This window comes from Lagopus leucura, unplaced genomic scaffold (assembly GCF_019238085.1).
Source record: "Lagopus leucura isolate 7727_CA_CO unplaced genomic scaffold, USGS_WTPT01 Super-Scaffold_100001, whole genome shotgun sequence".
NCBI classification, from domain to species: domain Eukaryota; kingdom Metazoa; phylum Chordata; class Aves; order Galliformes; family Phasianidae; genus Lagopus; species Lagopus leucura.
The window spans coordinates 51,853,014-51,879,728 of NW_024962262.1; the positions used below are offsets into that span (position 1 = coordinate 51,853,014).

General features: G+C 38.5%; 1 protein-coding gene across 1 annotated transcript in view; it reads right to left on the bottom strand.

Annotated features, from left to right (window-relative positions):
* The window catches only part of LOC122177415 (arylsulfatase D-like), a 14,085-nt gene extending 1,044 nt beyond the window's left edge, over nucleotides 1-13,041 (bottom strand). Inside the window, exons 1-11 of the mRNA XM_042866792.1 lie at nucleotides 12,941-13,041; nucleotides 10,350-10,399; nucleotides 9,977-10,126; nucleotides 9,006-9,127; nucleotides 7,597-7,719; nucleotides 3,670-4,093; nucleotides 2,671-2,807; nucleotides 1,992-2,126; nucleotides 1,218-1,380; nucleotides 809-930; nucleotides 7-172 (exon numbers count right to left, since the gene is read on the bottom strand). Of these exons, the coding sequence (XP_042722726.1) occupies nucleotides 7-172; nucleotides 809-930; nucleotides 1,218-1,380; nucleotides 1,992-2,126; nucleotides 2,671-2,807; nucleotides 3,670-4,093; nucleotides 7,597-7,719; nucleotides 9,006-9,127; nucleotides 9,977-10,126; nucleotides 10,350-10,375 (1,568 nt within the window). The 5' untranslated portion in view covers nucleotides 10,376-10,399; nucleotides 12,941-13,041. The remainder of the gene's footprint in view (nucleotides 1-6; nucleotides 173-808; nucleotides 931-1,217; nucleotides 1,381-1,991; nucleotides 2,127-2,670; nucleotides 2,808-3,669; nucleotides 4,094-7,596; nucleotides 7,720-9,005; nucleotides 9,128-9,976; nucleotides 10,127-10,349; nucleotides 10,400-12,940) is intronic.
* Between the last annotated feature and the right edge of the window lie 13,674 nt (nucleotides 13,042-26,715).

Consider the following 26,715-nt stretch of genomic DNA (forward strand, 5'->3'; position numbering starts at 1 on the left):
GCTGACAGAGGCTGGGACTCAGAAGGGTCTCGTGAGAGGTCAAACAGTAGTGGAGGGTCATGATGGGTCACGCCTTCCCCAAAACATGGGCAAAATCCTCTGTCGTAACAAGCTCCAGCCCCGAGTGGACGAAAGTTTGGGGTTACAAAATGAGCCTTCCAGACAGCTCCACCTGCCAGGAAAGAAAAAAGGCTCAGAATGATATTGATGGTTATTATCACCAAGCATTAGAGGACTGAATGTTTTCCTACAGTTAATTTTTGTGAGATTGGTTTGCACATTGGGTCTACATTAACTACTCGATAGAGTTTTGTAATTTCATTTAAATTGAATGACACAAAATATAAACTAATACTGTAAAATGATTTCTGATTTTTCTAAATTTCTTCAAAATTTTCAGCAAATATCACTTATGCCTATTTTTGTTATTTTACATAGACAAGAAAAAAAGATTTGGGGTTTTCATGGCTTGTTCCTTGTTAGGGTAGGACAGACAAAGGACTGAGACAAAGACTTCTGCCTGAGACAAAGAAGGCATGGATTCTCCAGACCTTGCATTCAAATAGATGGATGGGCAAGACCCATCCTGAACTCCAGTATTCTGCTTGGTACTACAGCTTACTACTGCTTGTGTCGCATACTTAGAAGCCACGAGCAAATACTTTGTGTCACAAAAGTACATGCAATGTTCTTTATCATCTTACACATGGAACTATTTGGAAAGTTTGAATTCCTCTCCAAAATGGGTAAACAAATCTGTCCTACTGTAGACTAAATTGAGATCTTGGGCAATAATAATTGTACTCACTGTCCTTCTGGTGCCATCGCACAGCATGTAAATGAGTGCCACAGTAATGAAACAGGAACTTGTGCTCTGAGTGCTCAACTGTTCCTTGTAGTAAAGGCATCAAATCCCGGCCATCAATTACTCTAACAGAAAAAATGGAGATCATCAGATTGGGGACAGCTGTTCAGTTCTATATTCCCTCTGGACACCTGTGGTTGGAATTGACAGCTCTGAACAAAGAAGATGCTTGTAGACTATAAGCAGATGTTGAATCTCAAATGCAGAGAAGAGGTGACTGAGCTAGAGTGACTTATGTGCCTGGAAAAGGAGCAGGAGTGGAAAAGAAAATGTCAGACCCTTAGAATATATTTCAGAAATAGGTTTTCTATTATCTTGAGAGAAAAGGAGGAATAAGGACACTTGTTTGTACCTGTCCTGAGGTACTACTCCTCCAGCCAAATGAACTACTGTGGGATAGATGTCCATAAGGCTGGTAGGTTCACTGATCACTCTGCCCGCAGGTAACACTCCTGGCCATCTAAATATTCCTGGGACGCGGATTCCTCCTTCCCAGCCTCCCATAGCTTTTCCACCTTTCATTGAAAAAAAAAAAAAAAAAGCCCCCAAATTTTCATTAAAATAAATGCTTAATTTAAAATAAAAAGAAATTTTAGATGAATGCTCTGTATTAGCATAAACTCTCTATCTTATCTTCTTGAGTCTTCCTCTTAGAGTTTACCACTAAGCTCCTTCTCATTAGCACCACTGATAACGTATTGACTCAATCACTCCTTAAGTTACCTTCTACTCTCACTCCTTTTTGTTGTTTTATAAGCATGTTGCAACATTAGAACTCAATGTGGATAAAATTTTTAGGTATAAAGTGATTTCCCAACACTCTTCTCCTCCTTTGCAACCATATAAAATACTTGCTGCAGTTAAAGCAAAGTTTCAGATATTATCATATTTATGGATGTTAACCATGTGTAATAATGATTAATTTGTGATCAGTTGCCCCTTAAGGAAGAGCCAGTTTGAAAATCATGGAACTATTTGCACCTACTAGAATTGTGTACATTTTTGTATGCATAATTATCAACTCCCAGTGAAAAAAACCTGTTAATTCTGAAACATGCAGTCTTACCTAAGCTTTAGTGGTACCCTGAATACTGTAGTAGTTGTTGCTGGGTTGTCACCATCTTACCTCTGTATATTCCATTCCAACCACCCAGCTGCCTTTTGCCTTCTTGTCTCTCCAGCCATCCACCATGATCAGAGGCAAAGTAAACTAGTGTATTTTTTTTCAAACCTTTCCTGTCAATAGCATCTAGAACCTGCCCTGCAAACACAAGAATGCATATATATTTAAAAATTAAAAATATAGTTCACACAATATACCTTTTAGCCTCTGACTTGCAAATATTTATCTATGTATGTATGGTCAATGTTTAAAAGAAAAGTTTTGCAGGACATTTGTTATTTCACTGTCTACAAAAGCAAAAAATGGTGATCTGCTGTAAATCTTTTTATAATTAGCATTTTAGAAAAGGAGTGCAAGAATGACAGTTACAGACCAGGAGCCTCTATTGTAAAGGAGAGAAGTGTGCTGTAAAATTATCTAAGTAAAACATTATTCAAGGCCTCAAAAAATTCTGCATTTGCAGAATGGAAAGGCTCACTTGATCAAAGACTCTAGAAAATAAAAAGCTAACAGTGTAAACCAACAGTGACAGATATTAGGACTTTTTTTCTCTCCGCTGTTAATTCTCTTCCTTGTTCTTCTACTGACAGCTGCATTTTTATTATAAAATGCGTTATTACACTTCATTGTGCACAGCTAGACATTAAGTAGCTGGAGACACTTTTATTTGCTGGTGACTTACCCACCATCCAGTCCATCTCCTCTACATTGTCACCATATAAGCCATGGCTACTCTTCCCAAGAAACTTCTCTGATGTGAGTAGAGGGGTGTGAGAGTGTAAAAATGAAAGAAAGAGGAGGAATGGCTTGTGCTTATTTCTAAAAAACAGAAATCAACACTTGGTTACTAAGAGAAAGGGTCTCAGTTCTTACAGAGCTCAGTCATAATGGAAAATGGTATTATGATTTACATACATATTCCAATAGTACACTCAGAAACGTCTTACACTGATTTGGATCTGTCTGCAAAATACTGGTTTTTTTTTTTTTCCCATTGAGTCACGCATAGAAAAGTTTCATACTGAGGCTCCACTTTCTGCTATTGCAAACTATCACAGTGGTACTGAAATGAAGAGGTTTGTCACCTGCCAGTGACTTCCCACATAAGTCTGCATGATATAGCTAATTCATCGCTTTTCTTTCCCTTGCTGGCACACACATTTCTCCTATCATCTGCCATTAAAGAGAACTGGCCCTAACATGGAGCACAGTTGAACCTTACTACTGACTGGCTGCCAGCCTGTTTTGACCCCATTTAGTAGAACTGGCCCCTCAGACAGTTGTTTACCCATCACATTATGTTTTTGTCTAGCTGTATGTGTGACATTTTGTCCTGAAGGATACCGTGAGAAACAGATACTGTGAGAAACAGCTCTGCTGAAATCCAGAAAGATTACATTAACTGGCTTCCCTTTGACAACTACAAGGGTAGCTTTGTCAAAAGAAAAGAGATTAAGTTGATTAAAAAGGACTTTCCCTTCATGAACCCATGTTGGCTGTAGCCAATTACTGCACTGTCTTTTGTTTTAGTACTATAGAATCATTATTAGCATATATTACTATTCGTTATTCTATCTTCTGTTAAAGAATATACAGAGACTTAACAGAGGAAAATGCTGTTTAAAAGTTTAAAGACATGCAGAAAACCAGAATAAATGTTTGTAACAGAAATTCACATTACCTTTCAATAAATGAAATGGCCTCTCTCAAAATAAAAGATGTAGTCCTTTCTGTCACCATTGGCTGCTCAGTGACTTCATGGTTTCTCATTATAATGCAGTTCCAATATCTTACAAATCCATAACTTGAGAACCAGGACACAAAAAAAAGGAGACTAAACAGAGCAAGGCAGGTCACTGTTTTCCAGTGGACAGAAAACAAGCCGGTGAGTTTCCCTAGGGCAGTGGTGAGCGTAGCGAGGGCAATCATCTGAGTATAAAGCCGAACTTTCCTTCTGAAGGCTCTATCCATCTCTGGTTCTTCTGTTGTTTGGCAGTCACTTATTAGCGTAAAAGGCATCCCATAGAAATAATCAAACCCATGGTTCAAAGGGTGATGACAATGGTCATTTCGGTGTTCACAATTAACACCTAGATGCCACTTCCCTGAAAATACATATTATTAAAAGGTAAAGAAATAATATGTAAAAATGAGCTTTTCTTCATTAAAACATTTCTCAAAAAAATGTTTTGTTTTTTTTTTTCTTGCTTGTGGCAACTTCTTCATCCCACAGATACATACTTAAGTATGCATGGATAAAATGGGGTGTATCTTAATAACTGATGAACGTTAACCACTGTAAATTATAAATTTCCACCAGAGTTATTGGTTCTTTGTATACATATTCATGCCTTGATCATGTAGCTATGATCAAATACAAATAAGTCTGGACTATGAAAAGAACTAGATACATGGAAAGAATCAGTTTTTCATAACTCTACAAAATGTATGGCCTTCTTGAAGATGAAATGGTATGAAATGGGAGAAAGGAGACCACTGAAAAGCACATGGAAAAATAACACTGTTCTATTGTCTTTTTACTTTCAAGATGCTATGAAGACTCGCTTCTGGAAAGTTTTTAATAACTTAATGGAAGGATTTCAGCTAGACTCAGTGATGCATGGTGTGCATCAAATAGCATACATCTCAACAGTGGTTTTGTCAGGTAAACCACAGGATCCAGGGCTTACACTCAAGAGGTCAAGATTCACCATGAAACTGTATATGTTTAAGTCAGTTTGTTGATAATATTATCTCCATATCCTGAATGAGAATATATATATATATTTTTTGCTGTATTTGTATTTAATCATAAACAGTCAAAGTGTTTTTCTTTTAAAGTCTTCAAACATCAAAAGGAAGACCTCTTGGCATTTTACAATACCATATGTTCTTTTTTTTTTATCATCAGATGTTCACTATTATGATGAATGGCACATCAAAATTATGCTTTTCCTTCCTTTTTAAGTTTATGCAATCAGACTGGTTAGGTACTTACACAGAAACACAACAAGTCGGCTCCTTTGGCTCAAACACTGAGGCTTAGGAATATCTGAATGAAATGACAGGAGTCTTGTGCAGGAGGTGCAGCTTAATTACTTCTTACAACCTCTAATGCAATGGAGTCCTTGGATGTCAGATTTATAGATCAAAATGAACCCTCAGAATTTTACTAAAAAAACTAATTTGCAACCAGTTCTTATTGTGGATTAAAGAACTATGCACTTACTGAAATACATCATCCTAAACAAAGAAAGAAAGTTACTTTTTTGGATGTTAATATAAAGAAAGGGGAAAGCTATATTCTAGGTGCATGAATTATTTACAGCCAAAATCTATATTCAGTTTACCTCTTAACATATTTAGAACCAGCTGTAAAATGAAACAGGTTTGTAATAAACATGTAGATGTATTGGTCATAAATACAGGTGCAGCTAAAGTATCCTTGGACTTCAGATGTACTTTGACACCTTAATCTCTAGTTGAGTTTGACAAAGGTTTCTGACATGCTCCAAAAAGCTCAAAACTACAGAAGTTAAATTGTCTAATAAGGATAAATTATTCCTTGAGGGTGTATGTTATACAGCATTGGCTTTATGACTTACAAGGACTCTACAAAGCATTTCCTGACATCAAACCACAGTTTATCAGTAGGATTTAACTATGCAATTAAACTGATTGTGCTCAGAACAAAGCAATGACAAACCACTCAGCTGCAGCAATTAAGTGGCCATTCAATTGTAATGATATGGACAGATGTTATTTAAGATTTCTTGTTTCGTGACTTGAATGTTATTTATTCTTATGGTTTCTTCTGGTAGATTTTTATTTTGCTTTTATGTCACTATACCACCTAAAAAGTTCATATAATCAGAATCTGTGAATCTAGATAAACTACATGACTAAAAGACACTCTCAGGGAGGTGAATCAACAGGAGGGGAATCAACTCTTTGAAAGGGTAGATAACAGCAGGACAAGGGGAAATGGTTTTAAGTTGGAGGAGGGAAAATTGAGGTTGGATATCAGGGGGAAATTCTTTACAGAGAGAGTGGTGAGGTGCTGGAACAGGCTGCTCAGCGAGGTTGTGGATGCTGCATACCTGGAGGTGTTCAAGGCCAGGTTGGATGGGGCCCTGAACAACCTGGTCTAATATTAAAATGGGGACGTCTGTGGCCTTGCATGTGGCAGGGGGTTGGAGATTCATGATCCTTGAGGTCCCTTCCAACCCTGGCCATTCTGTGATTCTGTGATAGCTGAAATGCCAGGGAAAATGGTGGCCCATTTTGCTAGATATCTCCCAGGTGGGATGCAGCAGTCTCCCCACAGGGCAATTCTTTTTCAAAGTGGGGACAAATCTGATTATTTCATTAGTGATTAAACGCTGATGCCAAGCTGAAGAACTTGGCTAATGGGCACAGGCTATTTTATGATATTGCTACAAATCCAACAGAAAGATTTGTTAATATAGAACTTAAAATGTTTAGAAGGCTTTACTTTGCTTGCTGTTGTTCTTTATGTCTCCAATTTATTCTGCTGGATGAATATAAATCCATTGCTGCAAACATTTTTTTGCAGTAAATTCAGTTTACTTGTGCAACTGTTGTTTTTTTTTGTGTCAGTCATAGATTTTGGCTATGGGCATTTAGAGGCTTGGATGAAGTAGGGCAAATCATTGAATATTCATCTCCGGAACTTTTGTGTTTCCTCAGTTCTGCAGTGCCATGTGACATATCTAAGATAAATAATCATTTGAAACTGCATCGGGAGGAAAAGTTACAACTATATTAAAAAAGCCTGTAAAATATAAAGTAAAATGGAATTTCTATTAATGCTGAAGGATGTAATGTTTTGTTGGTTTTGCTTAAATACTGGTGAACTACAAAGGCATGATGTACTTAAAAAGAAGTAATTGCTTTGTTTCTGTTTTTGAAAGACCAAATCCCATGACATTTTGAACTGATTCCGCTGTTTTAAGCAGCAGCTGTTCCCTTCTGTGCAAGTTGAGAGTTTGCTGTTTTCCAAACAAACCATAAATATGCATATTTACATGAAACTCATGCATTTGCTTTCTTGTTAAATAGCACTGGAATAACCTGTAGAATGGCATTCAGTTAATATATTTAACAACATATTTTCCAATATATTTTTTGATGACCTACTGTCAACATGCTTGAAAGCAGGCCAAGAGTAGAGGTCATTCTTTTTGTCAGACATTTCTTCTTTTATGAGATTCTTTTTGGTCAGAACATGATATGCTAGGATCAGGAAATACAAATATTACTGCTGAGGTATAGGCATTTGCTAAAGAAACCAACGGGTTTGAGTGAGATTTATGGGTGAAACATAGTGTAAGCCATTAGGTATTAGGAGGAAATTTCTTTCTCAGAGAGTGATGAGGCATTGGCATAATTTGCCCAGAGAAGCTGTGGTGCCCCATCCCTGGAGGTGCTCAAGGGCAGGTTGGATGGGGCCCTGGGCAGCCTAAGCTGGAGGAGGGCAGCCCTGACCATGGCAGGGGTTGTGGCTGGGTGGGCTTTGAGGTCCATTCCCACCTAAGCCATTCTGTAATTCTATGACTGATCCAGTGATTCACAAACGTTTCCATACCGATTAGTCCTGTGCTGTAGCCTTGTCGCTGCAGTATTTTGGCAAAAGTGGTCTCATTTGGAGGGAGCCCTCCTGAGCCACCATTCCAAAAAATAACACGGTAATTGTTTATAGCATCCATTCCTACAAAATAATAGTAAAAAAAACCTCAATAAGTATAACTGGTAATTTTATTAAATGGACTTCCTTGTTTCCTGATTTCATTGGTGTTACAGGGTTAAATATTTATCCTAATGCTGTTAGCTTGGGGACATGAATCTAGGACAGTGAACAAGGACAAGAAAGAGTTAAATCTCTCCACTGCATAATAGCTATCCTTCTCTGCAGCTCACACCGCACCATTTTAATGTGCACTGGCACAGTTACACAGATGTATTTATACGTTGCAGTAACATCCAGGCTGCAAGCAGTGCACTGGCCTAGTGTGGTGGTGAGGACAGGGAGCACAGGAGGGAGATTTTGGACCTCTGTTACCCTCAAACTCCACCTTGCATATGGCTGCCTGGGAACTCAAAATGCTCTGCAGAGTGGCAGAGCTACTACTATATGGCTGCTGAAACCCACAGAGAAGCTACATGGCACCATGGTCTTCTCCACACCTATAGGTTTATACCCTGTTACTCAACTTTATATACTGACATAACCCTGTCATATGATGTAATGTGAAGTATGAAATGCCATGGAAGCACTGCATGTCTTGGCCTTGCTGTTACAGTGGGAGACAAGGTCTATACAAGTGCATGTGCATTTTCCAGTCTCAGTGCAAGTTATCAGTACAAAAATAGGATTACATATTGGCTTCAAAATGCCTCAGGAATGAAGACAGTGAGGATCATTTGCAATAGGACCAGTAATACAGTCACTGCCAGAAACATACAGAGCTACTTGTTTATCATACTTCTTCAGTTCAAGAAAGCATTTTGATAGAATAGTAGTTTTAAATCAAAAACAGAACTGAGAAAAATAATACAGCTGTCAAACTGTAATTATGTAGGACAGATGCATTCTGATCCACAGATAACAAATCTGTTCTGCAAACAACTTGCTCTGCACCCAGACTGGAGGGAATAAACAGAAATCTACAGAGATCTCTGTAGATCTTTGTAATGACTTATCTGAAGGTAAAAAGCAGTACCAATTCCATTCTAGCTGCGCTAGAGCACCAAAAGGCAAACAGAGTTACTAGGTGATGGGGAGCAATCTACTCTGGCTTTCCCCCTGCCCCCTCAAGGCTGGTTCATTGTACCCCATAAATACAGATGCAACATCAAAGGTATTAGACCTAGCTGGTGAGTCTTCATGTGCCTTCATGTCCACAGCACTCTCATTTCTTTTGTGGTGATCATATAGCACTGTTCCATTCAGCAATAAAGTAATGTTTAAAGGCCACTTGGCTGTGCAAAGCAAACCTGATCGAATGGGATATCTGCCAGTGAGAAACGCTGCTCTGCTGGGGGTGCAAAGTGGAGCTGCAGAGATGTGTTGGGTCAGCTTCACTCCTTCCCTTGCCAGGCGATCAATGTTTGGAGTCCTAAAAGCACAACCAGCATTGTCAGATATCAATCATAGAGCCTTCAAAGGAATGGGAATGAGGAATAATACACTTACCTCTGTTTTGGGAATCTTTTTTGTACTTGAATTATCTTTTTTATTTTATTCAAGATTAGATTTTTTTTCCCCTTCATTAAAAAGAAAAAAAGCTGTCTGGATACATTTCAAGACAATTATTCCTTCTTATTTCTTACCATTTCAGATGCTACTGAGGTTGTTGGTGAATGGCACCCCACTGCTATTGAAGAAAAGAACTCAAGCCTTGAGGATATCTTACGCTAGAGGCCAAGCCATGCAGAGATGACTGCCAGAAACTTGCTAGTTGGTGTTGATCAGGGTGAGATTCTGAGAACTTTTCTGGCTTAGCAGGGTAATCACACAAAGTTTGGTGACAAGCTGGTAGAAGGCCAAAAGGCATTAATGTGGCATGATTTCCAAAGAAAAGGCAAACTCTATGTCCTCAAATTTGTAAACAGAAGTATTTCCTATTAACATAATTCACATCAGTGATTCGCTTGATGAATGACAAAGCACTTGAAAGAGGAGACAGTATTTCTATCTTCAGATACATGCAAGTGCTTAGCATTTCTCAGTTTACATATTCCCAGATAAGAACAGCTCTGCATAGCAGAGCTGGCCCTGGGAATGCCCTCTAGGGTGTAAGGTACTCCAGGTAGTGTTATTTACATTTACATAGTGACTCCCATAGGAAATCTCCCCATTTCTGCAGTAAATGAATTTGAAGACTGCTGTAATGGCTGGCGATGGGCAGAAGACAGAAGGCTTGCATCAAATATCAGCTCTGTTCATTAATATGCTGTTTCCTTACCTGATAGTATCATTCCCGTAGCAACCTACATCCCCTATACCAAGATCATCAGCCAACAACAGGACAAAGTTTGGCTGAGTGATAATGGAAGGCTGTGTCATTAGTGGCTGCAGAAGCAGACTGAAAATCAGGGCTTTGAGCAGGCATGTCCTGAAACACAGGAGAAGGAAGGAAGCCAATGATCTGACCATTCATCCCTCTAATATTACAGTGGTAAAAGCAAGAACCAACCAAACAAACAAACAGAAAATCAGATTGTGAGTATGCTTTACAGAAAGCCCATTCTTTTATAATACGGTGTTCTGTCATTATTAAAGTTAGATGGCTTCAGATTTAATAATAATATTAAAATATTTCATGAACTTTTTCGTACCAATGTGACATTTGTTGCCAAATCATTTCTGCATTTGTAGCATTCAGATCCTGTAAAACCAAAAGAAAGAGGCTGGTTAAGTCTGCATCTTTCTAGTTGTCACTGCCATAAAAATAGATAAAAAACTTAATCAAAGCCCATCAGCATCCATTTACTTGCTTTAGTTTGACTTTGATCAGCTTGTAAATGAAGAAGAGTAAAAGCATTAGTATTATTTTTATTGATAGGATGTCTTCATTTCTTAGAGGAATTTTGCTCTTTTGTGAAGATGTTACACTTAAAATAGCAAAATAATTCTCCTTTATTACACAGCTCAGCTTTTTAAAAAATAGTATTTAGTCAAAAGGAAGTCAAAATCTTTTTGAAATCCCATCTTTTCTGTCATTTATTTTTTCTGTAATCACTGTGATAGTAACAACCTGCTGCTTCTTCACATAACGTGCCAAGTTTCCTTTCAGGCTCATGAGATAAATCTTCAGCCATATAATCTCTAGTCATACTCTTTCAATGAAGAACAGAAGACACTACATTTGTGTCCTCTTATTGTATGACTTCAAACTCCAAGCTGAGCTTTTTTCATCTTTGTATGTATCAGATTTTGGGGTTCTGTGCTATTTCTCCCCTCTGTCTACAGCTTTCTGCAAAGGTTCCTATCGGGATTTTTCTTTGACTGTGAGGGCAAGACAAACTGTTTTAAAGTTAGAAAAATGATCCTCTATCCCAGGCTTTTCAATAGAATCCTTTCAATTTTATCTCGTGTCTTGTGGAACCATCCCATGTCCCACTTTTCAAAATTGTGCTGGTTTAACATTTTGTTTCCCAGAAACAATAATATTTAGTATTTTAATTAGTAACCATGGTTAATACATTTTATTCCTCAGTGTTATAAGCTTCAATGGGAAAATTTACTCCTCTATACTTAGAAAATCATTATTCGGCCATTTACAATACCTCAGTACTGATACAACATTGCTATCTACAGACACTCAGACTTCTGCACCTCGACTTTTGTCTTTGCTGCAAGACAGATATTGGGGTACACTGCAGTTTTATATATGCATACAAAAGTCAAAATTAATGGGATGTGGAAATACTCAAATTTAGGTGTAATTTCTTATCTCAACCTGCCTGTGCTTCATAGTTGGATTATCTTGCTTCAAAGCATGGGGTGGAACTCCAGGCTGGACTTCTTAGAAGCTGGCTGTGAATAGCAGGCAATGTACAGAAAACAGCTTGCTGCACTGCCTGACAGTTACCCCTGCCTGGCCACTGCCTCACTGACGGCAGTGGGAATGCTGCCACAGAAACCTTGGTAGCTCCTGGGGGGTACGAGGGCTTGTCGGAGAAGTTCTCCTAGTTCATTAGCTTTTTGAGAAGTCAGCAGGAGCCCTGTTGTGGGCAGCCAGCTTCTCTCTGGCCTGGTTTTGAGTGCTTTGGAGAACCAACACGTTGAGGCCAAGCTCCATGGCCAAGCTGCCACAAGCAGCTGCTCTGCACCTGAACTGAACCCAGCTGGAAGCAAAGTTCTCCTCCTGTCTCATTAGTTAGCACCTCCAGGAGTAGTATCTCTTTCTTCACCCAATTTAATAATCCTGAGGAGAAACAGCTTGCAAGACTTCTATAGTTTACTGTTTTCCTTTACTGACTGAACTTGTAAAATCTCTTTACTTCTCTATCAAAATTCTCACAAGATAAACATTTACATTTTCAGCTACACTGAGATTCAGATTTCCCAACAGCAGCAGCCAGTTGTGACATCAGCTTGGCAGCGCTCCTTGAAAGCTCTCACAGGTTATATTCCATTCAGTTTGGTCCTTCTCAGTCTGTGAAAATTTCTTCTAAAATTTCCTAATTTATAGACTTCATTTAGGTAAAACAAAACAAAACAAACACAAAACCAAAAAACAACAAAACAGGCACATTCAGAAGCTAACCACTCTCACTTTGAACACAGACATGAATGAGAACAATGCTGTTGTTAAGGGAAATGCCTTCTGAACACTTCCTTGAGATATTTTTATCTACAGCAGCAAGAAACTTTTCCAAATGCCCATTAAAATGTTCCTGTGCATTTCCAGAGACAGCAAAGGAATATGAATACAGTACCTGGCAGTATCAGGTTAGGCTCAGTGCAGGCAGCTGAGGCACTGGAGTGTGATCTTTCAGCCGACTTAAAACCATTCCAAACTTTTCAGCGTGACCACTGCTACAGCGGTGCAGCGTCCCGCATCTGTTCTGAAGGCAGTCCTTAAATCTGCCCTGGCTGCTCATGCGCACTTCCCCCCAAGAAAAGCCGTGCTCTAACACACTTGGATGGGCTGACTTGTGCTGGGGTCCCTCAAGCTGTGTGTTCCTGCTGCCATCTGCACAATGGCAACGTTCATGCAGGCAACAGGGTTGGGCTGGCATGCCGGAGGTGCAGCTGAATGGCTGCTTGCCCAGCCACTGGTTTCTCACGGGAAGCATACAGTCTCCTTCAGGTCTGACATGCTCCAATAAAGATGCAGTAACAGCTCCTAATAAACCTCTCCTCATTTCCACTCAGAAAAAACAAAACAAAACAAAACAAAACAGAAAAGTGCTGTACTTACAAAGCAGTATTTCTTTGCCTGTGGAAATTGAGCACAAATCTTCACTTTATAGCAGCCCTGAGTGCCTGCAGCAATGACAGTGTCACCTCTGCATTTGCAGTAGGATGCAGACTTAGGGTGTGGTGAGGAGGTGGAAGGAAGAGACCTGAATTTGCTTATCCAGAAAATGAGTCATTTGGCTGGACATGTGAATGCTGCCTGGTTTCTTGTCAGTGCTCAAAGGAATGGTTTAGCTACATACAAGCTAGTGCATTCTTTCTTGATTTTCTTGTTTGAGCCCTGTCAGACCAAGTGTTTTGGAAAAGATGCTATCAAACAGCTATCTTGCAGTGCCTGCAGAGAATTTCCTGTGCTTTCATATGTTAAAAGAGAAGGGACATTGTTAGATTAGGATTTGGAAGTGCACCAATGGCAATGCTCAGGTTGGTTTATTCATGGAGCACCTGCATGGCTGGTGTTAGCAATGTCAGCAGTGTATATTATTCCTCTCCCATTTTCTCCTCAACCCAGATTTCTGTGCTGGGATGGTTACAGTTGGCACACACACAGGTGACGTGATGTGCTTGGTATCCCTTTTCTTCTGTTCTCAGTGCCTGCTCCTTATCCCCAACCTTCACTATAGTCACCCAATCTGTACATCTCTATTTCCTATTCCCATTCATGTTAGTATTTCAAGATTCATTAACATGCAAAGGATTCCTTGTTGTCGGATGCCCTCTGCTGCTGCATGTTGTCTGAAAAAATGCACCTTTGGAGGTACTATGTCTTTCTGTTCAGGATGCCATCAGTCCCAGTGCTGACTGGAGCAGGCTCTCATGCTTCTTATTATTTTATTGCTTCTTTTATTGCTTCTTATGTTTTTTCCATGACTTCTTACAAATTATATAGTATTTGTAATGGAGAACCACACTCTATAACTGCTATGTTATTTACTAAATTTACAGTGTAGCAGAAAATCGAGTTCATGTCTGCAGTGACATGGCAGGAATGTACCTCCTATCTCCTTGTTTTATCTAGGGCCTTCAAACCCAGAAAAAGCTGAATCAGAATACCACGGCAAGAAGCACTGCTTGAAATCTGCCTACTGGAAACTGACTTCTGGGCACAGCCATAGTGTGAGGAAGATGTAGAAAGAAGAGCAGACCTTGTGGTTTAAGCACACGCCTCTTAAAACAGCAACTTGTATTTATTTTGGTGTATGATCTTGGAAGGGGAGAAAGATGAAAGCCACATACAGAGGGCTTCTTCCCAAGGCCTAGGGCTCTATGCTAAGCTAATGCTGTTTCCAAACACTGTGCTACCTAGCTCTGCCTATTTTCTGTGGAGAAATCTTCAGAAAGTCTGTATTTATTCTGAACTAGGAATGAATGTGGAAGTCTTGCACACTCTTGTCTTTTACCCTCATTTCCTTTAGAATGGGTGCTGGAGGAAGTAGCACTTACTGACCTTTGAAGTACTTAAAACATCTGAGAACCAGAAACCCCAGACTGGTAGCAGTTTTGTATAGTACGATGATTAAGAAGCTCCCTCTAGTGACTAATATATTTTTGAAATCTTGTTGCATTTTAAGAAATATTCGATTCATTCTCTGCCTTTCTGGAAGTCACTGCTGCTTTTATTTTCTATTCAGCTAAAAAAAAAATATATATATTTTTTATGAATTTTGTTCCCATGATTATTTCTTTTTCTGTTAGAAACAGTAGGTGTAAAAAGAGCACTTAAAACAGAATGCAATGGGCACAAACTGAAACATAAGAAACTCTGTCTAAACGTCAGGAAGCACTTTGCCACTGTGCAGGTGATGGAGCAGCGGCACGGGCTGCACAGAGGCTGTGGGCAGTCCTCCCTGGGCATCTCCAAAAGCTGCCTGGATGTGGCCCTGGGCACCCTGCTCTGTGGGAAGGCCCTGCTTGTGCCTTCCACACTCAGCCATTCTGTGGTCCTGTGAACTGTGACTGACTGGATTTCATTTGTGTGAATCCCAGCTTCTGTAAGCAAAGTAGAAGTTGGATCTCTTCAGGTAAGGGAAATCTTCAGTCAGTGATCCTCAGCAGGAAATAAATTTTCTCATGCTGCCTGCACATGATTCAGACTAGTAAGGCCATTGTGCTGCCCTTGGTCATGCCTATATTTTGTCCCAGGTTTGCACATGCTTTTCTTTCTATTGCCTGCTTCCCACTCAGGACTGTACAGCCCTGTGCTATCCACATCCACTGGTGTCTTTAATGCTCCAGGGGTTACCTGTCTCTTCTAAACCCATTATTGCTCCCACTGCTGGCCCCTCTAGACTATGCAGACTGTTTACACATCCATAATGTCTGCATGGATGCTGCTATTTAGCAACTGTCGCATGTAAGTTAAATGATTAACAAGAGGTAGGTGGGCTCCCATCTTCCCTTCCACTGCAGTAAAGGTAGTCATAGCCGAATCTGTGTGAATATATATACATACCAGAATTTACAGAGCTTATTTCAAATAAATAAGCTCATTTTTTTCTTCCATGAGAAAGAGAGTCGAAGATTTCAGGCAGTTGAGATAGCTAGACTAAAATTTACACTGAACATACTAGAGAAACTACAGCAAAACAAGAATGTGCTGATCTTTCTGCTTGGGATATAGTGATGAGATACAATAAAGATGAGCTGTAAAATACAAAAGATAGATTTTTCTTTTGAAAGTCTGTGGAAGCAAAACATGTATCTAATATGTTCTTAAAAACTCTGCCCTTTAAAACTGCTTTAACCTGTCAGAGGCTGGAATAAAGCATGTGCTTGAGAATCTGAAGGTATTACTTTCTTGTGTTTTATGAAGTTTCCAGAACTGCAACTGTTCTTGCAGATACCGAGAACAATACTGTTAGTGAAGAGCTAGTAGATCTATGGAGGGATGGTTAGAAGTATAAACTATTTCATTTCAGACTGTTTTCTTATGCTGAATCTAAATATACTCACATGGGTGGAGACAATCAAGAAAACTATGAGAATTTTACAAAATTATTCTAGAAACATGTTAATTTATAAGATAGTGAAAAACCACATGCAGCTATTGATGCTGAAAGAACTTGATAAATGTCACAGATTTTTAATATTTCCTAAACTTGAGTGTGAAGTCTAAATGCATCTGTACTAATATACTTCTTCAAAAATTGTCAAGAAGTAGAGGTAGTTTTAGTTCCCATTGTTTATTCATGAGCAATTAATAATAATGGATATTAATAACTGGGAATCATACAAAATTCTAGTAAAATAAACAGCCTACAAACTTTGAGTATTCCATATTCAAGTAAATTTTTTTGTCTGTTGTAAAGTGATCCCACGAAAAACAACATGAGTAAATCCACAACAGAGGAAATCTGTTACACAGCATCCACAAAGGTATGGAATTTGAGAATGCAAAAGGTCTTGAGACTCCTTAAAAGCTGGGAGCAATATCACAGAGCATGTGTTCCGTGCAGATTACACATGGCTTGCAGGGCACAGAACAACACTTGTGTGTCTGAAAACAGCTCAAATAGCAAAGTCAAAAAGGGAGCCTGGAGTATGTTTTGGTAATAACTTCTGTTCTAAAGTTACAGAAATGCTGCTCCTTGTTACTGCAGTTCACAGGCCATCTTAAAACTCTGGTATTTTCCTGGCAATTGAGAAAAACTGTAGTTTCTGAGTTTAGCATTTCAACAGCCATGACACGATTTGTTTTCAAGCCTACTAGTTGTAGTCCTTACCACTGAGAAAATAATGAAGAGATAAGAGGGTAATACTGAGCTGTACATAGAAACAGTTTCTGTTAAATCACAGTCCTTTGAAACTGTATTTTTGTATTACAAAGCATGAGGAGGAGCACTTGTCATTCAGAATTGAGAATCCATTTCATAAAACAGGACGTCTTGCTTGTTTCAGATCACAGATTTCATGAGTTATCTGCTGGAACAACTGAACACGTGAACTAATGACCCAGCACTGCAGAAAGGGGACACATGCACTCATAACAGGGATGTTTGCACTCCGGGAACACAGTTTTTGCTCCAGAAATCAGTGGTGGGAAAATTCCTAATAAAGCCACATTGAAACAGATTTGCTGTGATGGTCTACATGGAACAAAAACATGGATTAGTAGCTGTGAAATGTTTTTATATCAATGGCATTTTTAAGCCAAGGCTGTACTACAGTCTTCTGCATAGCTTAGTTGGTCAAGGTTGTGACCAACCAGTTCACTGTAGGAAATCAATGACTAAAAGGAACCAAAATGCCAGAAATCAGGACATTTTTGGTACAAAATGTGTATTCAGCAGGAGTGACTAGCCAATGCCATGCCATTCAAATGCTCCTATAATAAACGTGGTCTCACTTTTTTCCACTCATGAGTGTACTGTATTTTCTTTTAACATCTCACTTCTGTAGTCTTTTGCAGGGAGGTAAGTGGACAAGCATACTGAAATATCCTGAAGTTGTTGATTGCACCTTAAGTGCTGAGATCTGGAATTCAAATACTGTAGCATCAGTAGCCTTATAAAAACCTGAGAACTCTCTGTTTTTTCTTTTTTAAATTTAAATTGCCATTTATGTGCTGTCTCCAATTACCTATCCATTTATGAAGTTATAGATTGAATTCTTTTTCCCCCATGTGTACCCTATATTTTAATATGTCTGATTTTTCTGCCCATTCCCTCCCTCTCGGCTTTTTGTGGTTTGTAATTAAACACTATGGGTCCCTCCTTTAAGGGTTAGTGAACCAAATTCTACATGGGTAGCTTGGGGAAGGTCACCACTAACAAGATATACCCACAGAGAGAAAGTTTATCTTTTTCACTTTTTATTTATATCTATGGAGGCATTAGGAAGTGTCTTAGAACTTGACATCTGTCATTTATTTTGTTGTTAGAAAAGTTTAAGTAGTGACTTCACAGTTGATACTATATTAAGCAGATTTTCATACAAAGAACTGAAATTCCCTTCTTTCATTTTTAAACCGAACAAGACTAATGTTTGGCAAAATAGCAAAATAATTCTTCAGGAAACAAAATTTCCTCATGCTTCAAGTGCTATGTAGTTATTAACCTTTGCAAGCATTTAAAAGATTCCTTATTTTTAGTTTTTTTTCCTGGAATTTACCGGCTTGGATTTACCAATGACGCAGATCAGATTTCCCAGAAACTGCAGGCTTCCTTCCTTCCTATATTGCATTACAGACACTGGCCAGTTCCAATATATTAAACAAACCAAGAATTTCCCCTATAGTTTTATAGCTTAACTGGTCTGCAACCGTAAGTGTTCAGCAATACCAAGCACTTTATTTCTGCTCTGCTGCCAAAGTCAACCTTTGTCTCTAGGGCCTTCTCCACCCTTTGATCACCACCAATATAGGCTTCATCTATGCCCAGATTTATCAAAGACCCACAGAGTCTCCAGACCTCAGATTTCTTTCCCTTGCAAACCCTTCCTTCTCCAGCTCCAACGCACATAGCACATCCTGGCCTAAGCTTCCTTGTTCCAATCTTCACCAATGCTCAGCACTCCACTGCAGAAGGCCTGGAGATTGAAGTGCTCCCTGTGCAAATCCTTGTCAATTCTCCAGCTCTGAAGAACCTTTGATGCTTTGGAGAGCTTGGTCTGTCTGTTTGGCAGCTGCTTTGTGTCTGCTAACATACCTGGGGCCTGACCCTGCTGTGTCTTGGGACAGGAGCTAGTGCCTCTGCCAGCACCAGGGTTGTGCTATGTCTGCTCTCAATTTGCCTTCATCTGCCCTGTTCTTATCTGGCTATGAAGGAAAGGAGCTGTGCTTCAGGTTTGAAGCTCAAATTCTTTCAGGCAGACATAAGAACAGGGATTAACAAAATACTGGAAATGTCTTTCTGACTTCAGAAGACTCAGCTCTGATGTCTGCTGTTCCCCTGCTCATTTCTAAAAGCTGTCCAGAAGGCTGTCTTTGTTGTTTAGAGCAGAGATAGGACTTTTAATAGCACAAATACTCACATCTGTGCTTTACAGACTCTGCACTCTAATTCATTTGTATTTCTTATGCACTTATGAGACTGGACTGCTTTTCTCATGTATTTCAGTATGATATATATGTGTATGTGCAGTATTTATATGTATATATGCACACAATTAAACTAAAATCAGAATATTAGCAATGAACACAGATTCAAATGCAGCACTTACAATGCTTTTTATGCTGTAGAGATAGCGGGTTTGTGAGTATGTATGGAAAATGTCAGAAGAAATGTTAATTACCTTAGCTAAACAAATCCTTGTGATGAAAAGAAGATTATATGAACAGAGTTTGATGTTACTTTTATGCACAAGTTTCAGGCATTCTTTGGTTTGATAACTGTTATCTATAGCTCACAGACAGTTTCCATACCTTCAAATTGATAAGGATGTTATTATTAATCATGTAGGCTCTGGTATTAACCATTGATTAAACTTTACTGTACTTACTGCAACATTTATAAGATCAAAGGCAGAAATCATCCAAAAGCCTATTGACAAGAAGAAGAAAAAAGCAAACTGGTTAAAAAAAATCCTATTTGTGGGCCCCTACAAATTTCAAGTATGTAGATCACTCCTAAAGTAATGCCTCCTATTTATTTCCTTAGAAACTAGAACATAGAGAACAATAACGTTATTTGATAGAGCAAATTATCAGATACAAAATGCTCTTTTTCAAAATAGTCACCCACATTAGCAATGCATTTTTGCCTGCAATGAACCAGAGCTGCATGCTGCACTCATCAAAAACTGCACCAGTGGAGATGACCCACATACATAATAACACAGGAGGTATTATCTTTGGAGCAGCCATTGTATTCTAATGCATTTCCAATGTACAGCATGCACATGACAGTTATTTCAGTTTTCCCAGCTTCTTGTGTTAATTTAGCCAGAAAGTCAAGTAGAAATTTAAATTATGTAAAACATACAATAACTCCAACTAGAATATTCGTTGTAACCTTCAATTTTATGACTGGACAGAAGCCTTGCACATACTCTCCAGAAAAAAACAAGCTTTTTAATATAAGAAGTTGAGTTTGCCTTTTTCCATTCGTAGGAATGAACTATAACATATGCTTGGATTATCTGTTAAAAGTCACACTCCTTGAATAAATCTTTTGCTGCCTTTGTTAACAACATGTTGCAAATTCATTGCACTTTCAACCTGAGGTTCATAGTTAAAATACTCTAAGAAATAAGTAACAAGCAGTTGTATGAGTCATTTTCCATTTTCTAATAATGTCAGCATTTTTTACTAGTATGCACTGCAGCACTGACTCTTTAGAAGCTGGCTTTTGTTAACATAGACACCATGGTGTCCTGTAACACTGTAGTGCCTCAAATGCTTTGGTATCCTATTATAATGTAAAAAGTAATCTTAACTCTCATTAAAATCCTCAAACAATTGAAAATCTAGGTAATGTTTTTAAAACTTGACTGATTAAAATTTTTTCCCAAAGGTGGAATTTTCACCACTAGAGGGTAGAAAAACACAGCATTGGACAGCTAGTAAAAAAAGTCCTCATCTATAAAATTGCTCTTCTATCTTTTTCTCCAACAGGATTGTTCAGCTGGAGTAAAGTTAACAGAATGCAGCTCTCAGACAAAAGGTGAATGGAATCCATGTAACTACCTCGATTTGGCTGCAAACCAACTCTTTTTCGCCAGGGTATCTGAACATCAGGGCTCATGTCAAGCTGAATGTTATGTTTGCAGCACTGTGCCCAAGTACTTTCTAAAGTTGGAAAGCTAAAGTCTAGCTATACGTTAAAAAACCCAAACTACTTATTAAAATACAAAGTATTTAGGTACTCTAATAAGCCCATTTTCATAACTCTAGTCAGACTTTTGATGAGCTCTTGTCCTTTGCTTTGCAGTCCAAAACTTTGGGGTTATGATATTCATTTTTAAAATGTGTTTTGAAATCCTTTAAGAATTTATTTGCATGGAAGAATGCAGCATCTGGGAACAGGCAGATGTTTAAAATACAATTAGGCTGTTTCTAACCATGTGGTGATAAAATCAAAATATGGTTTGTAGAGGAGTACATCACTGCAACTTCTCAAGGTTAAATTGGCTGGAGGTTTATACGCTATAATTAAAGCATCTGTAAGTTACAAAATGGTCAGTTACATTCCAGGACAATGGTGTTTTAATGTACATAGCAGACAGAAAACACACTAAAGGACAGCTACGTATATCATTTTCCTCTCAGAACATTTTTATGAAATGAAATTTGTCTGCTGTTGAAAACATTGAAAAGTCAACAAATTCTGTTGCTGGCAGCTCAGCCACTATCTAATGCAATCCTTAATTCTCTCATCAAAGAGAGAGCTTGAATGGCACACAGGGCTTTAAGTGGCAACCCAGGAGTAAGAGTTTGTTTTATATGAGTGTCTTCTAATTTCAACACACACAGGTGCCTGTTCATTCATCAAACTGAAGCACATTAGTTCTGCTATGCTAGGTATTCTATTTAGAGTAATTGTACATTTTGCATAATTAAAACCCTCACCTTACTTTCTGTGAAATGAATTCACTTTCCTAATGGAGTTTGGAATGTGATACTACTACTACTGCTACTACTACTACAAGTTTCAGAAGGCTTTGTTTTACACTTCCCAGTGACACTTGTAGAGGATTGCTGCTAAGATACTTATCATTATCAATAGAGCTTTGCAGCAGGGTGCTCTTCTTCAACAGAATTTAGAGTAGGATTCCCTGGTAGTGCACTGCAGGGGTTTTAAGCATTCCTAGTGAGCTCAACCTATCTCAGATATGAGAGCCTACTGTTGAAATGTAGAATGGTTACTACTGATGAACCTTTTCAGATAATTTTATTAGATCTCAATGAGATACAATAACTGGAGAGATTTTACAGTTCTCTTTTCTCTCATATTTTTTTTTTTTTTTCAGTCTCTGGAATAAAAAACTTCAAAACCCAGCATTTTTTTTCCTCCAACAATTCACTCATTGTCACCAGAATCCTGAGGTAAGAAATATTAGGAGGCAGTGTTTTAGAAGCATGCATGTAATTAAAAGTGAGAAAAAAGACCCTTCAAAATCATATGTAAAAAAAAAAAAAAAAAAAAATCAGAAGTTGAATACATCTTTTTGTGAAGCTGGATTCTTACATATTCAGAACAGATTTTTACTTCCTTAGAGTGTGCTAAAAGCATTAGATGAAAAAAAAAAACCTCTCCATTTTATTTAAAAAACATCTGCTGTAAAGAATTCCTCCTTGAAGCAGTCACCTTTCATTGCCTCCTGCCATACACATCAACAGCTTCGCTTCAGCTCAGGCTGAGGCAAAGAAAAACAAAGCAAGAACAGAGGCAGCCCCAGTGTGAATGAAGGGCCGGATCGCCATTGATCCCTCACCTTTTGGCACAGGGCATGATGGAAAAGGAGGAGGGGAAGGCCAACAACCTACATCTCTGCTCCAAGCAGCACCTGTAGCCCTTGCACACCTTCTCCTAGCTTTAGGTGCTCTGGAGTAGAACAGGTATGTTTAACCTACTGCAGCCACGAGGAAAGGTATATTCCCACTGCTGAGCCTCTGGACAGCCTCACTTCATGATGACTGTGTTAGTGCTACTGGATGCCAAGCAAGGCAGTGCGGCACAGAGAGATAAGAGTGTTTTTAGCTTCATAGAATCATCAAATCATTAAGGTTAGGAAAGATCACTAAGATCATCTAGTCCAACCATCAGCCTATCCCAACCATGCCCACCAACGAGTCCCTCAGTGCCATATCCACACATTTCTTGAATGCCTCTACAGTCTGTGACTTCACCACCTCCTTGTTCCAATTTTTCTTCACTCTTTCAAAGAATAAATTTTAACTAATACCCAACCTGAACCTCCCCAGCACAACTTAACGCCATTACCATCTTTCTCAGCCTGCAAGTCTGCAAGTAATCAGATGAGTCCAGGAACAAGTGAGAAACGGTTCTTCACTGTGCTTATCAAGGGTGTGTTTGCTCTGCTGACACTGTTTGAGAGACATGCAACTCAGAAAGTCCATCTTAGTCTTTGCTTCAATTACTGTTTCCTCACTAGTGACGTGTTCTTGGCTCCTTACCTCTCATGGGATTAGGCCTGTAGAAGGTGCTTCCTCTGGTCTCCCCAGTGAACTGACCCCTGCGAACTGAGGGATGTTGCTGGAGGGGGATGTATCTGTTGCTGAGTACAATCAAAAGCAGTGGTAGATGCTGGAGGAGAAATGGCTCTCATGCTGCCTCATTGACAACCTCTTTACAAAGCAGACAGCTTAGTTATAACCCAAATTGGATGAGACAATTGTGCACAGACATCATACCTTCTGTCTGTCTTGAAGTGAATGCTGCATTTACTTCATACTTAACTAGGTGTCAAAGGAAATCTTTGGCCTATTGCCATGCTTTAAAATAAATACTGATAATACCAGGGAAGTTTCAGAAATGTAGGAGAGAGGTAATGTGTTGCCAAAGTTTATAATGCACAGGAAGATTGACCTGAGCAAGCCTGGGCTAGCTACATTAGCATTAGCTGTCAAAGAAACCTGTTATTTTTGATTTGTGATTACTGGCCTGGGAGATGATAATTGCAGAATTGTGATCTACACAGCTACACATCTTTGAAAGGCTTTGTATAATGTGAAATGAATTCTGATTTACAAAGTGAATAGCCTACAATATCAGCCAAGCATATATAAAATGGGTTGAGAATAGACTAACTGGAGAATAATAGCAAAGGCAGTTGTTACTGAGGAAATGTGATCCTAAGAATTGTGTGTTTAAATATCTACCTTTGGTATAGTGGAATTGGCTTTGTTGATGTGATTTGGAGAAAAAAAAATCCTGCTGAAAACCTTTATTCCTAGGATTGAAGAATCCTAATTAATGATCAAGACAAAACTTTCCTACACTGGAATCTGGATTACTCAATAAGCTGTGTCCTTTCAACAAGGTAGGTTTTAACACATAGGTCATTCACCCATGGGATCACAAAAGGAAAGCTCGCTCAAACAGAGAGCATACTGAAAAGGGGCTGGTCATTACAGTGTATTTTAAACCTGATATGAATGACTAGAATGCTACTATAGTGAGAAGAGTACACGATCATGCACACAATAAAGGACGAGCAGAGTGCTGGAGTGCTGTACTTCTGCTGTCTACTTTCTTAAAAGAATTTTTAAAATAACAAAGAAGAAAAATAATTTTAGGATCACAGAACACAATCTACAGGGGGAAGTTTAAAAATACTTGATTAAAGAATGCACTGGGAGATGATTTCTCAAGAGTATGCAGCCTTCTCTGAGAGGGAACATAATGAATGTTGGAGTCACTTACATAATAATAATAAACAGCTTAATAAATATGAGTATCTATCTGCAGAGTGTGGACATCTGAAGGCAGTAAAGAAGCCACGATTTCTGATGAAATTTTTCAACACTCCAAACTATTGGAGTAGGCAGTTCTCTTTTAATGAGTTCAGCTCAAGCTTGGATGACTTTCTGGATGAAAAGCTTCAACCAAATAGATTATTGGGCTTAATACAGAAATAACTGGATAAAATATAAGGTCTTACGATATCTCACAGGTCAGATTAGATGATGTAATAGTCCCTATTGATGTACAACACTATGAGTCCTGAAAAGACTGTTACCCAACGTGGTCCAGCAGTTAAGCGTAGACAGGACAGTCTAGACTGAAGCACACACCAGGAACCAGTGCTTTTAAGCACTTTTGCAGGATTTCTTTTCATTATAAAGTAAAACCCACTGGTTCAGTACAGGAGAAATGCCAAACTGGCCTTAAAGAAGGAATGACCTTCCTGGACCATTTGTCCTTGGCAGCCCTATAATAATGCCAAAATAACAAGTAAGATGTCGTCTAGTCAGGGAGCGATTGAAAGCTACTGCTGTTCTACTGAAAGTTTTCATTTTGTTGTTCCAACTTACTGTACTTTTTCAGTCAAGTCAATTCTGGTTTGTTCATGAGCATATGAGAAAACAATTATGTCATATTTCTCATGCCAATACAAAATGTTCAGTATTAAAACTGTGTATTTTGTACTCCATTCATAAAAGCTATCCCTCCCTCATGATTGATTCTGCAGATTAATAAAAAATATTTGCAGTTTTTGTTTCAAACAGACATGGACTTGTGTTGTTTCTTTCTTGATCTTTAATATTAATATAAGACTTTAAATAACCTAGATAGAAAAATCCACAATTAATCTTTTTTTTTTTTTTTTTTTTTTTTTTTTCTTTCAGATAATTGTCTATCCATGCCTCTGTGTAAACTATAAGTACTGTTAAATTATTTATCTTTTAAAAATTATTCTGGACATTGCTTTGAGGGGCTATTCAAGAACAGCACACTGACTTTATAGAAAACAATTCAGCCTTGGTTTTTACAAGATACAGTAAGCACAGTTGAATACCTAAATTCTGAGGGCCTTAGACTTTCCATAGATCCATATACAGAATGCAAATTTTTCAGGACTTACAAATCTAAATCCTCCATTTATTTTACATATAAGTACTAGACTTGTATGCATAAATAGAGAAATTGACATGACCTTTCTGCCTCTTAACCATGTGCAGATAAAAAGCATAAGCACAATTACAGCTTTATGCATTGTGCTGGTGCAAAAACATTATACAAAGACTTCATATTTCTTATGCTAATCCTGTTCTTATACTAATCTATATTTGCCTACAGTTTGAGACTTTGCTTAGGGATCTAACTTTCTGTGGATAAAAGAATTCCCTGGCTTTCCTCCAAACTCAGACTTCTTTAAGCAGAGTTTTATTCTGCCGTTTCAAGTAGCATTTTCTTTAGGCAAATCTGAATGCACAAACACAGAAACTTAGACTGATTTTGGTGAGCCACTGCAGCCTGACTAGCATGGCTGAGCCATTTCACATGACTGCAAGCAACTGATGAGTTTTTATTAGAGATGCCAAACGATCCTTGAATTTAAATGCTACAGATTTTAATGTTTGATTCTTTTTAGGCACCTGAAACAGTTCTGTTTCAGAGGTCTGAAGCTTTTGCACGCCTAGTTGGTCCTAATGTGGCAAAACAATCTTTGTGTAGTTTCCAAACAAGTTTTTAATTCTTTTGCCATGCTACTTAAAATAAGAGTTCTTACGTATGTTGGCTCCTCCCCTCATGGAAGTAGAAATTCGTCTCACAGCAATGATGCTATGAAGCAAATTTACACATAAACCTCCTCCAGTGATCTAGGCAGCTGGGAAATCGTGCAAATTTGATTGATTTAAACGTTGTCCTGAAATAACATGGAGAGAAAAGTAATCAAAATAATGCTCTGTGCCATGGACCAGGTTTCATCATTGTAGCCAATGTTTTGCTTAGTTTTTTGATATTTATTAACACTATTAAACTGATCCTTGGTATTTCTTGTTCTGTTTTGTGTTTGCTGTGGGGTTTTTTGTTGTTGTTGTTTTTGTTTTTCCCCAAGGAAAATTTCAGAGATGATTTTAGAAGCAAAGAGAATATATCAAATCACAAGCAGCTTCTTGCCATTTTAGTGCTTATACTACATTAGCAGTATTCTTGCTGGAAGCAAGCATGGAGAAAGCTATCCTGTAGTTTGGAAACAAGTACTCTGAATGTGACAGTTTCAGTATTTCTTTGCCACCTGACAAGCAAGTAGATACGTACTGCAGAGATTCTTGAGGGAAGGTAGTAGGTAAAAGGCGGAAGGAGGAGACCAGCCAAGCTAATAACAAATAATATTATAAGGCTCCTTGACACTTACTAGAGTAACATT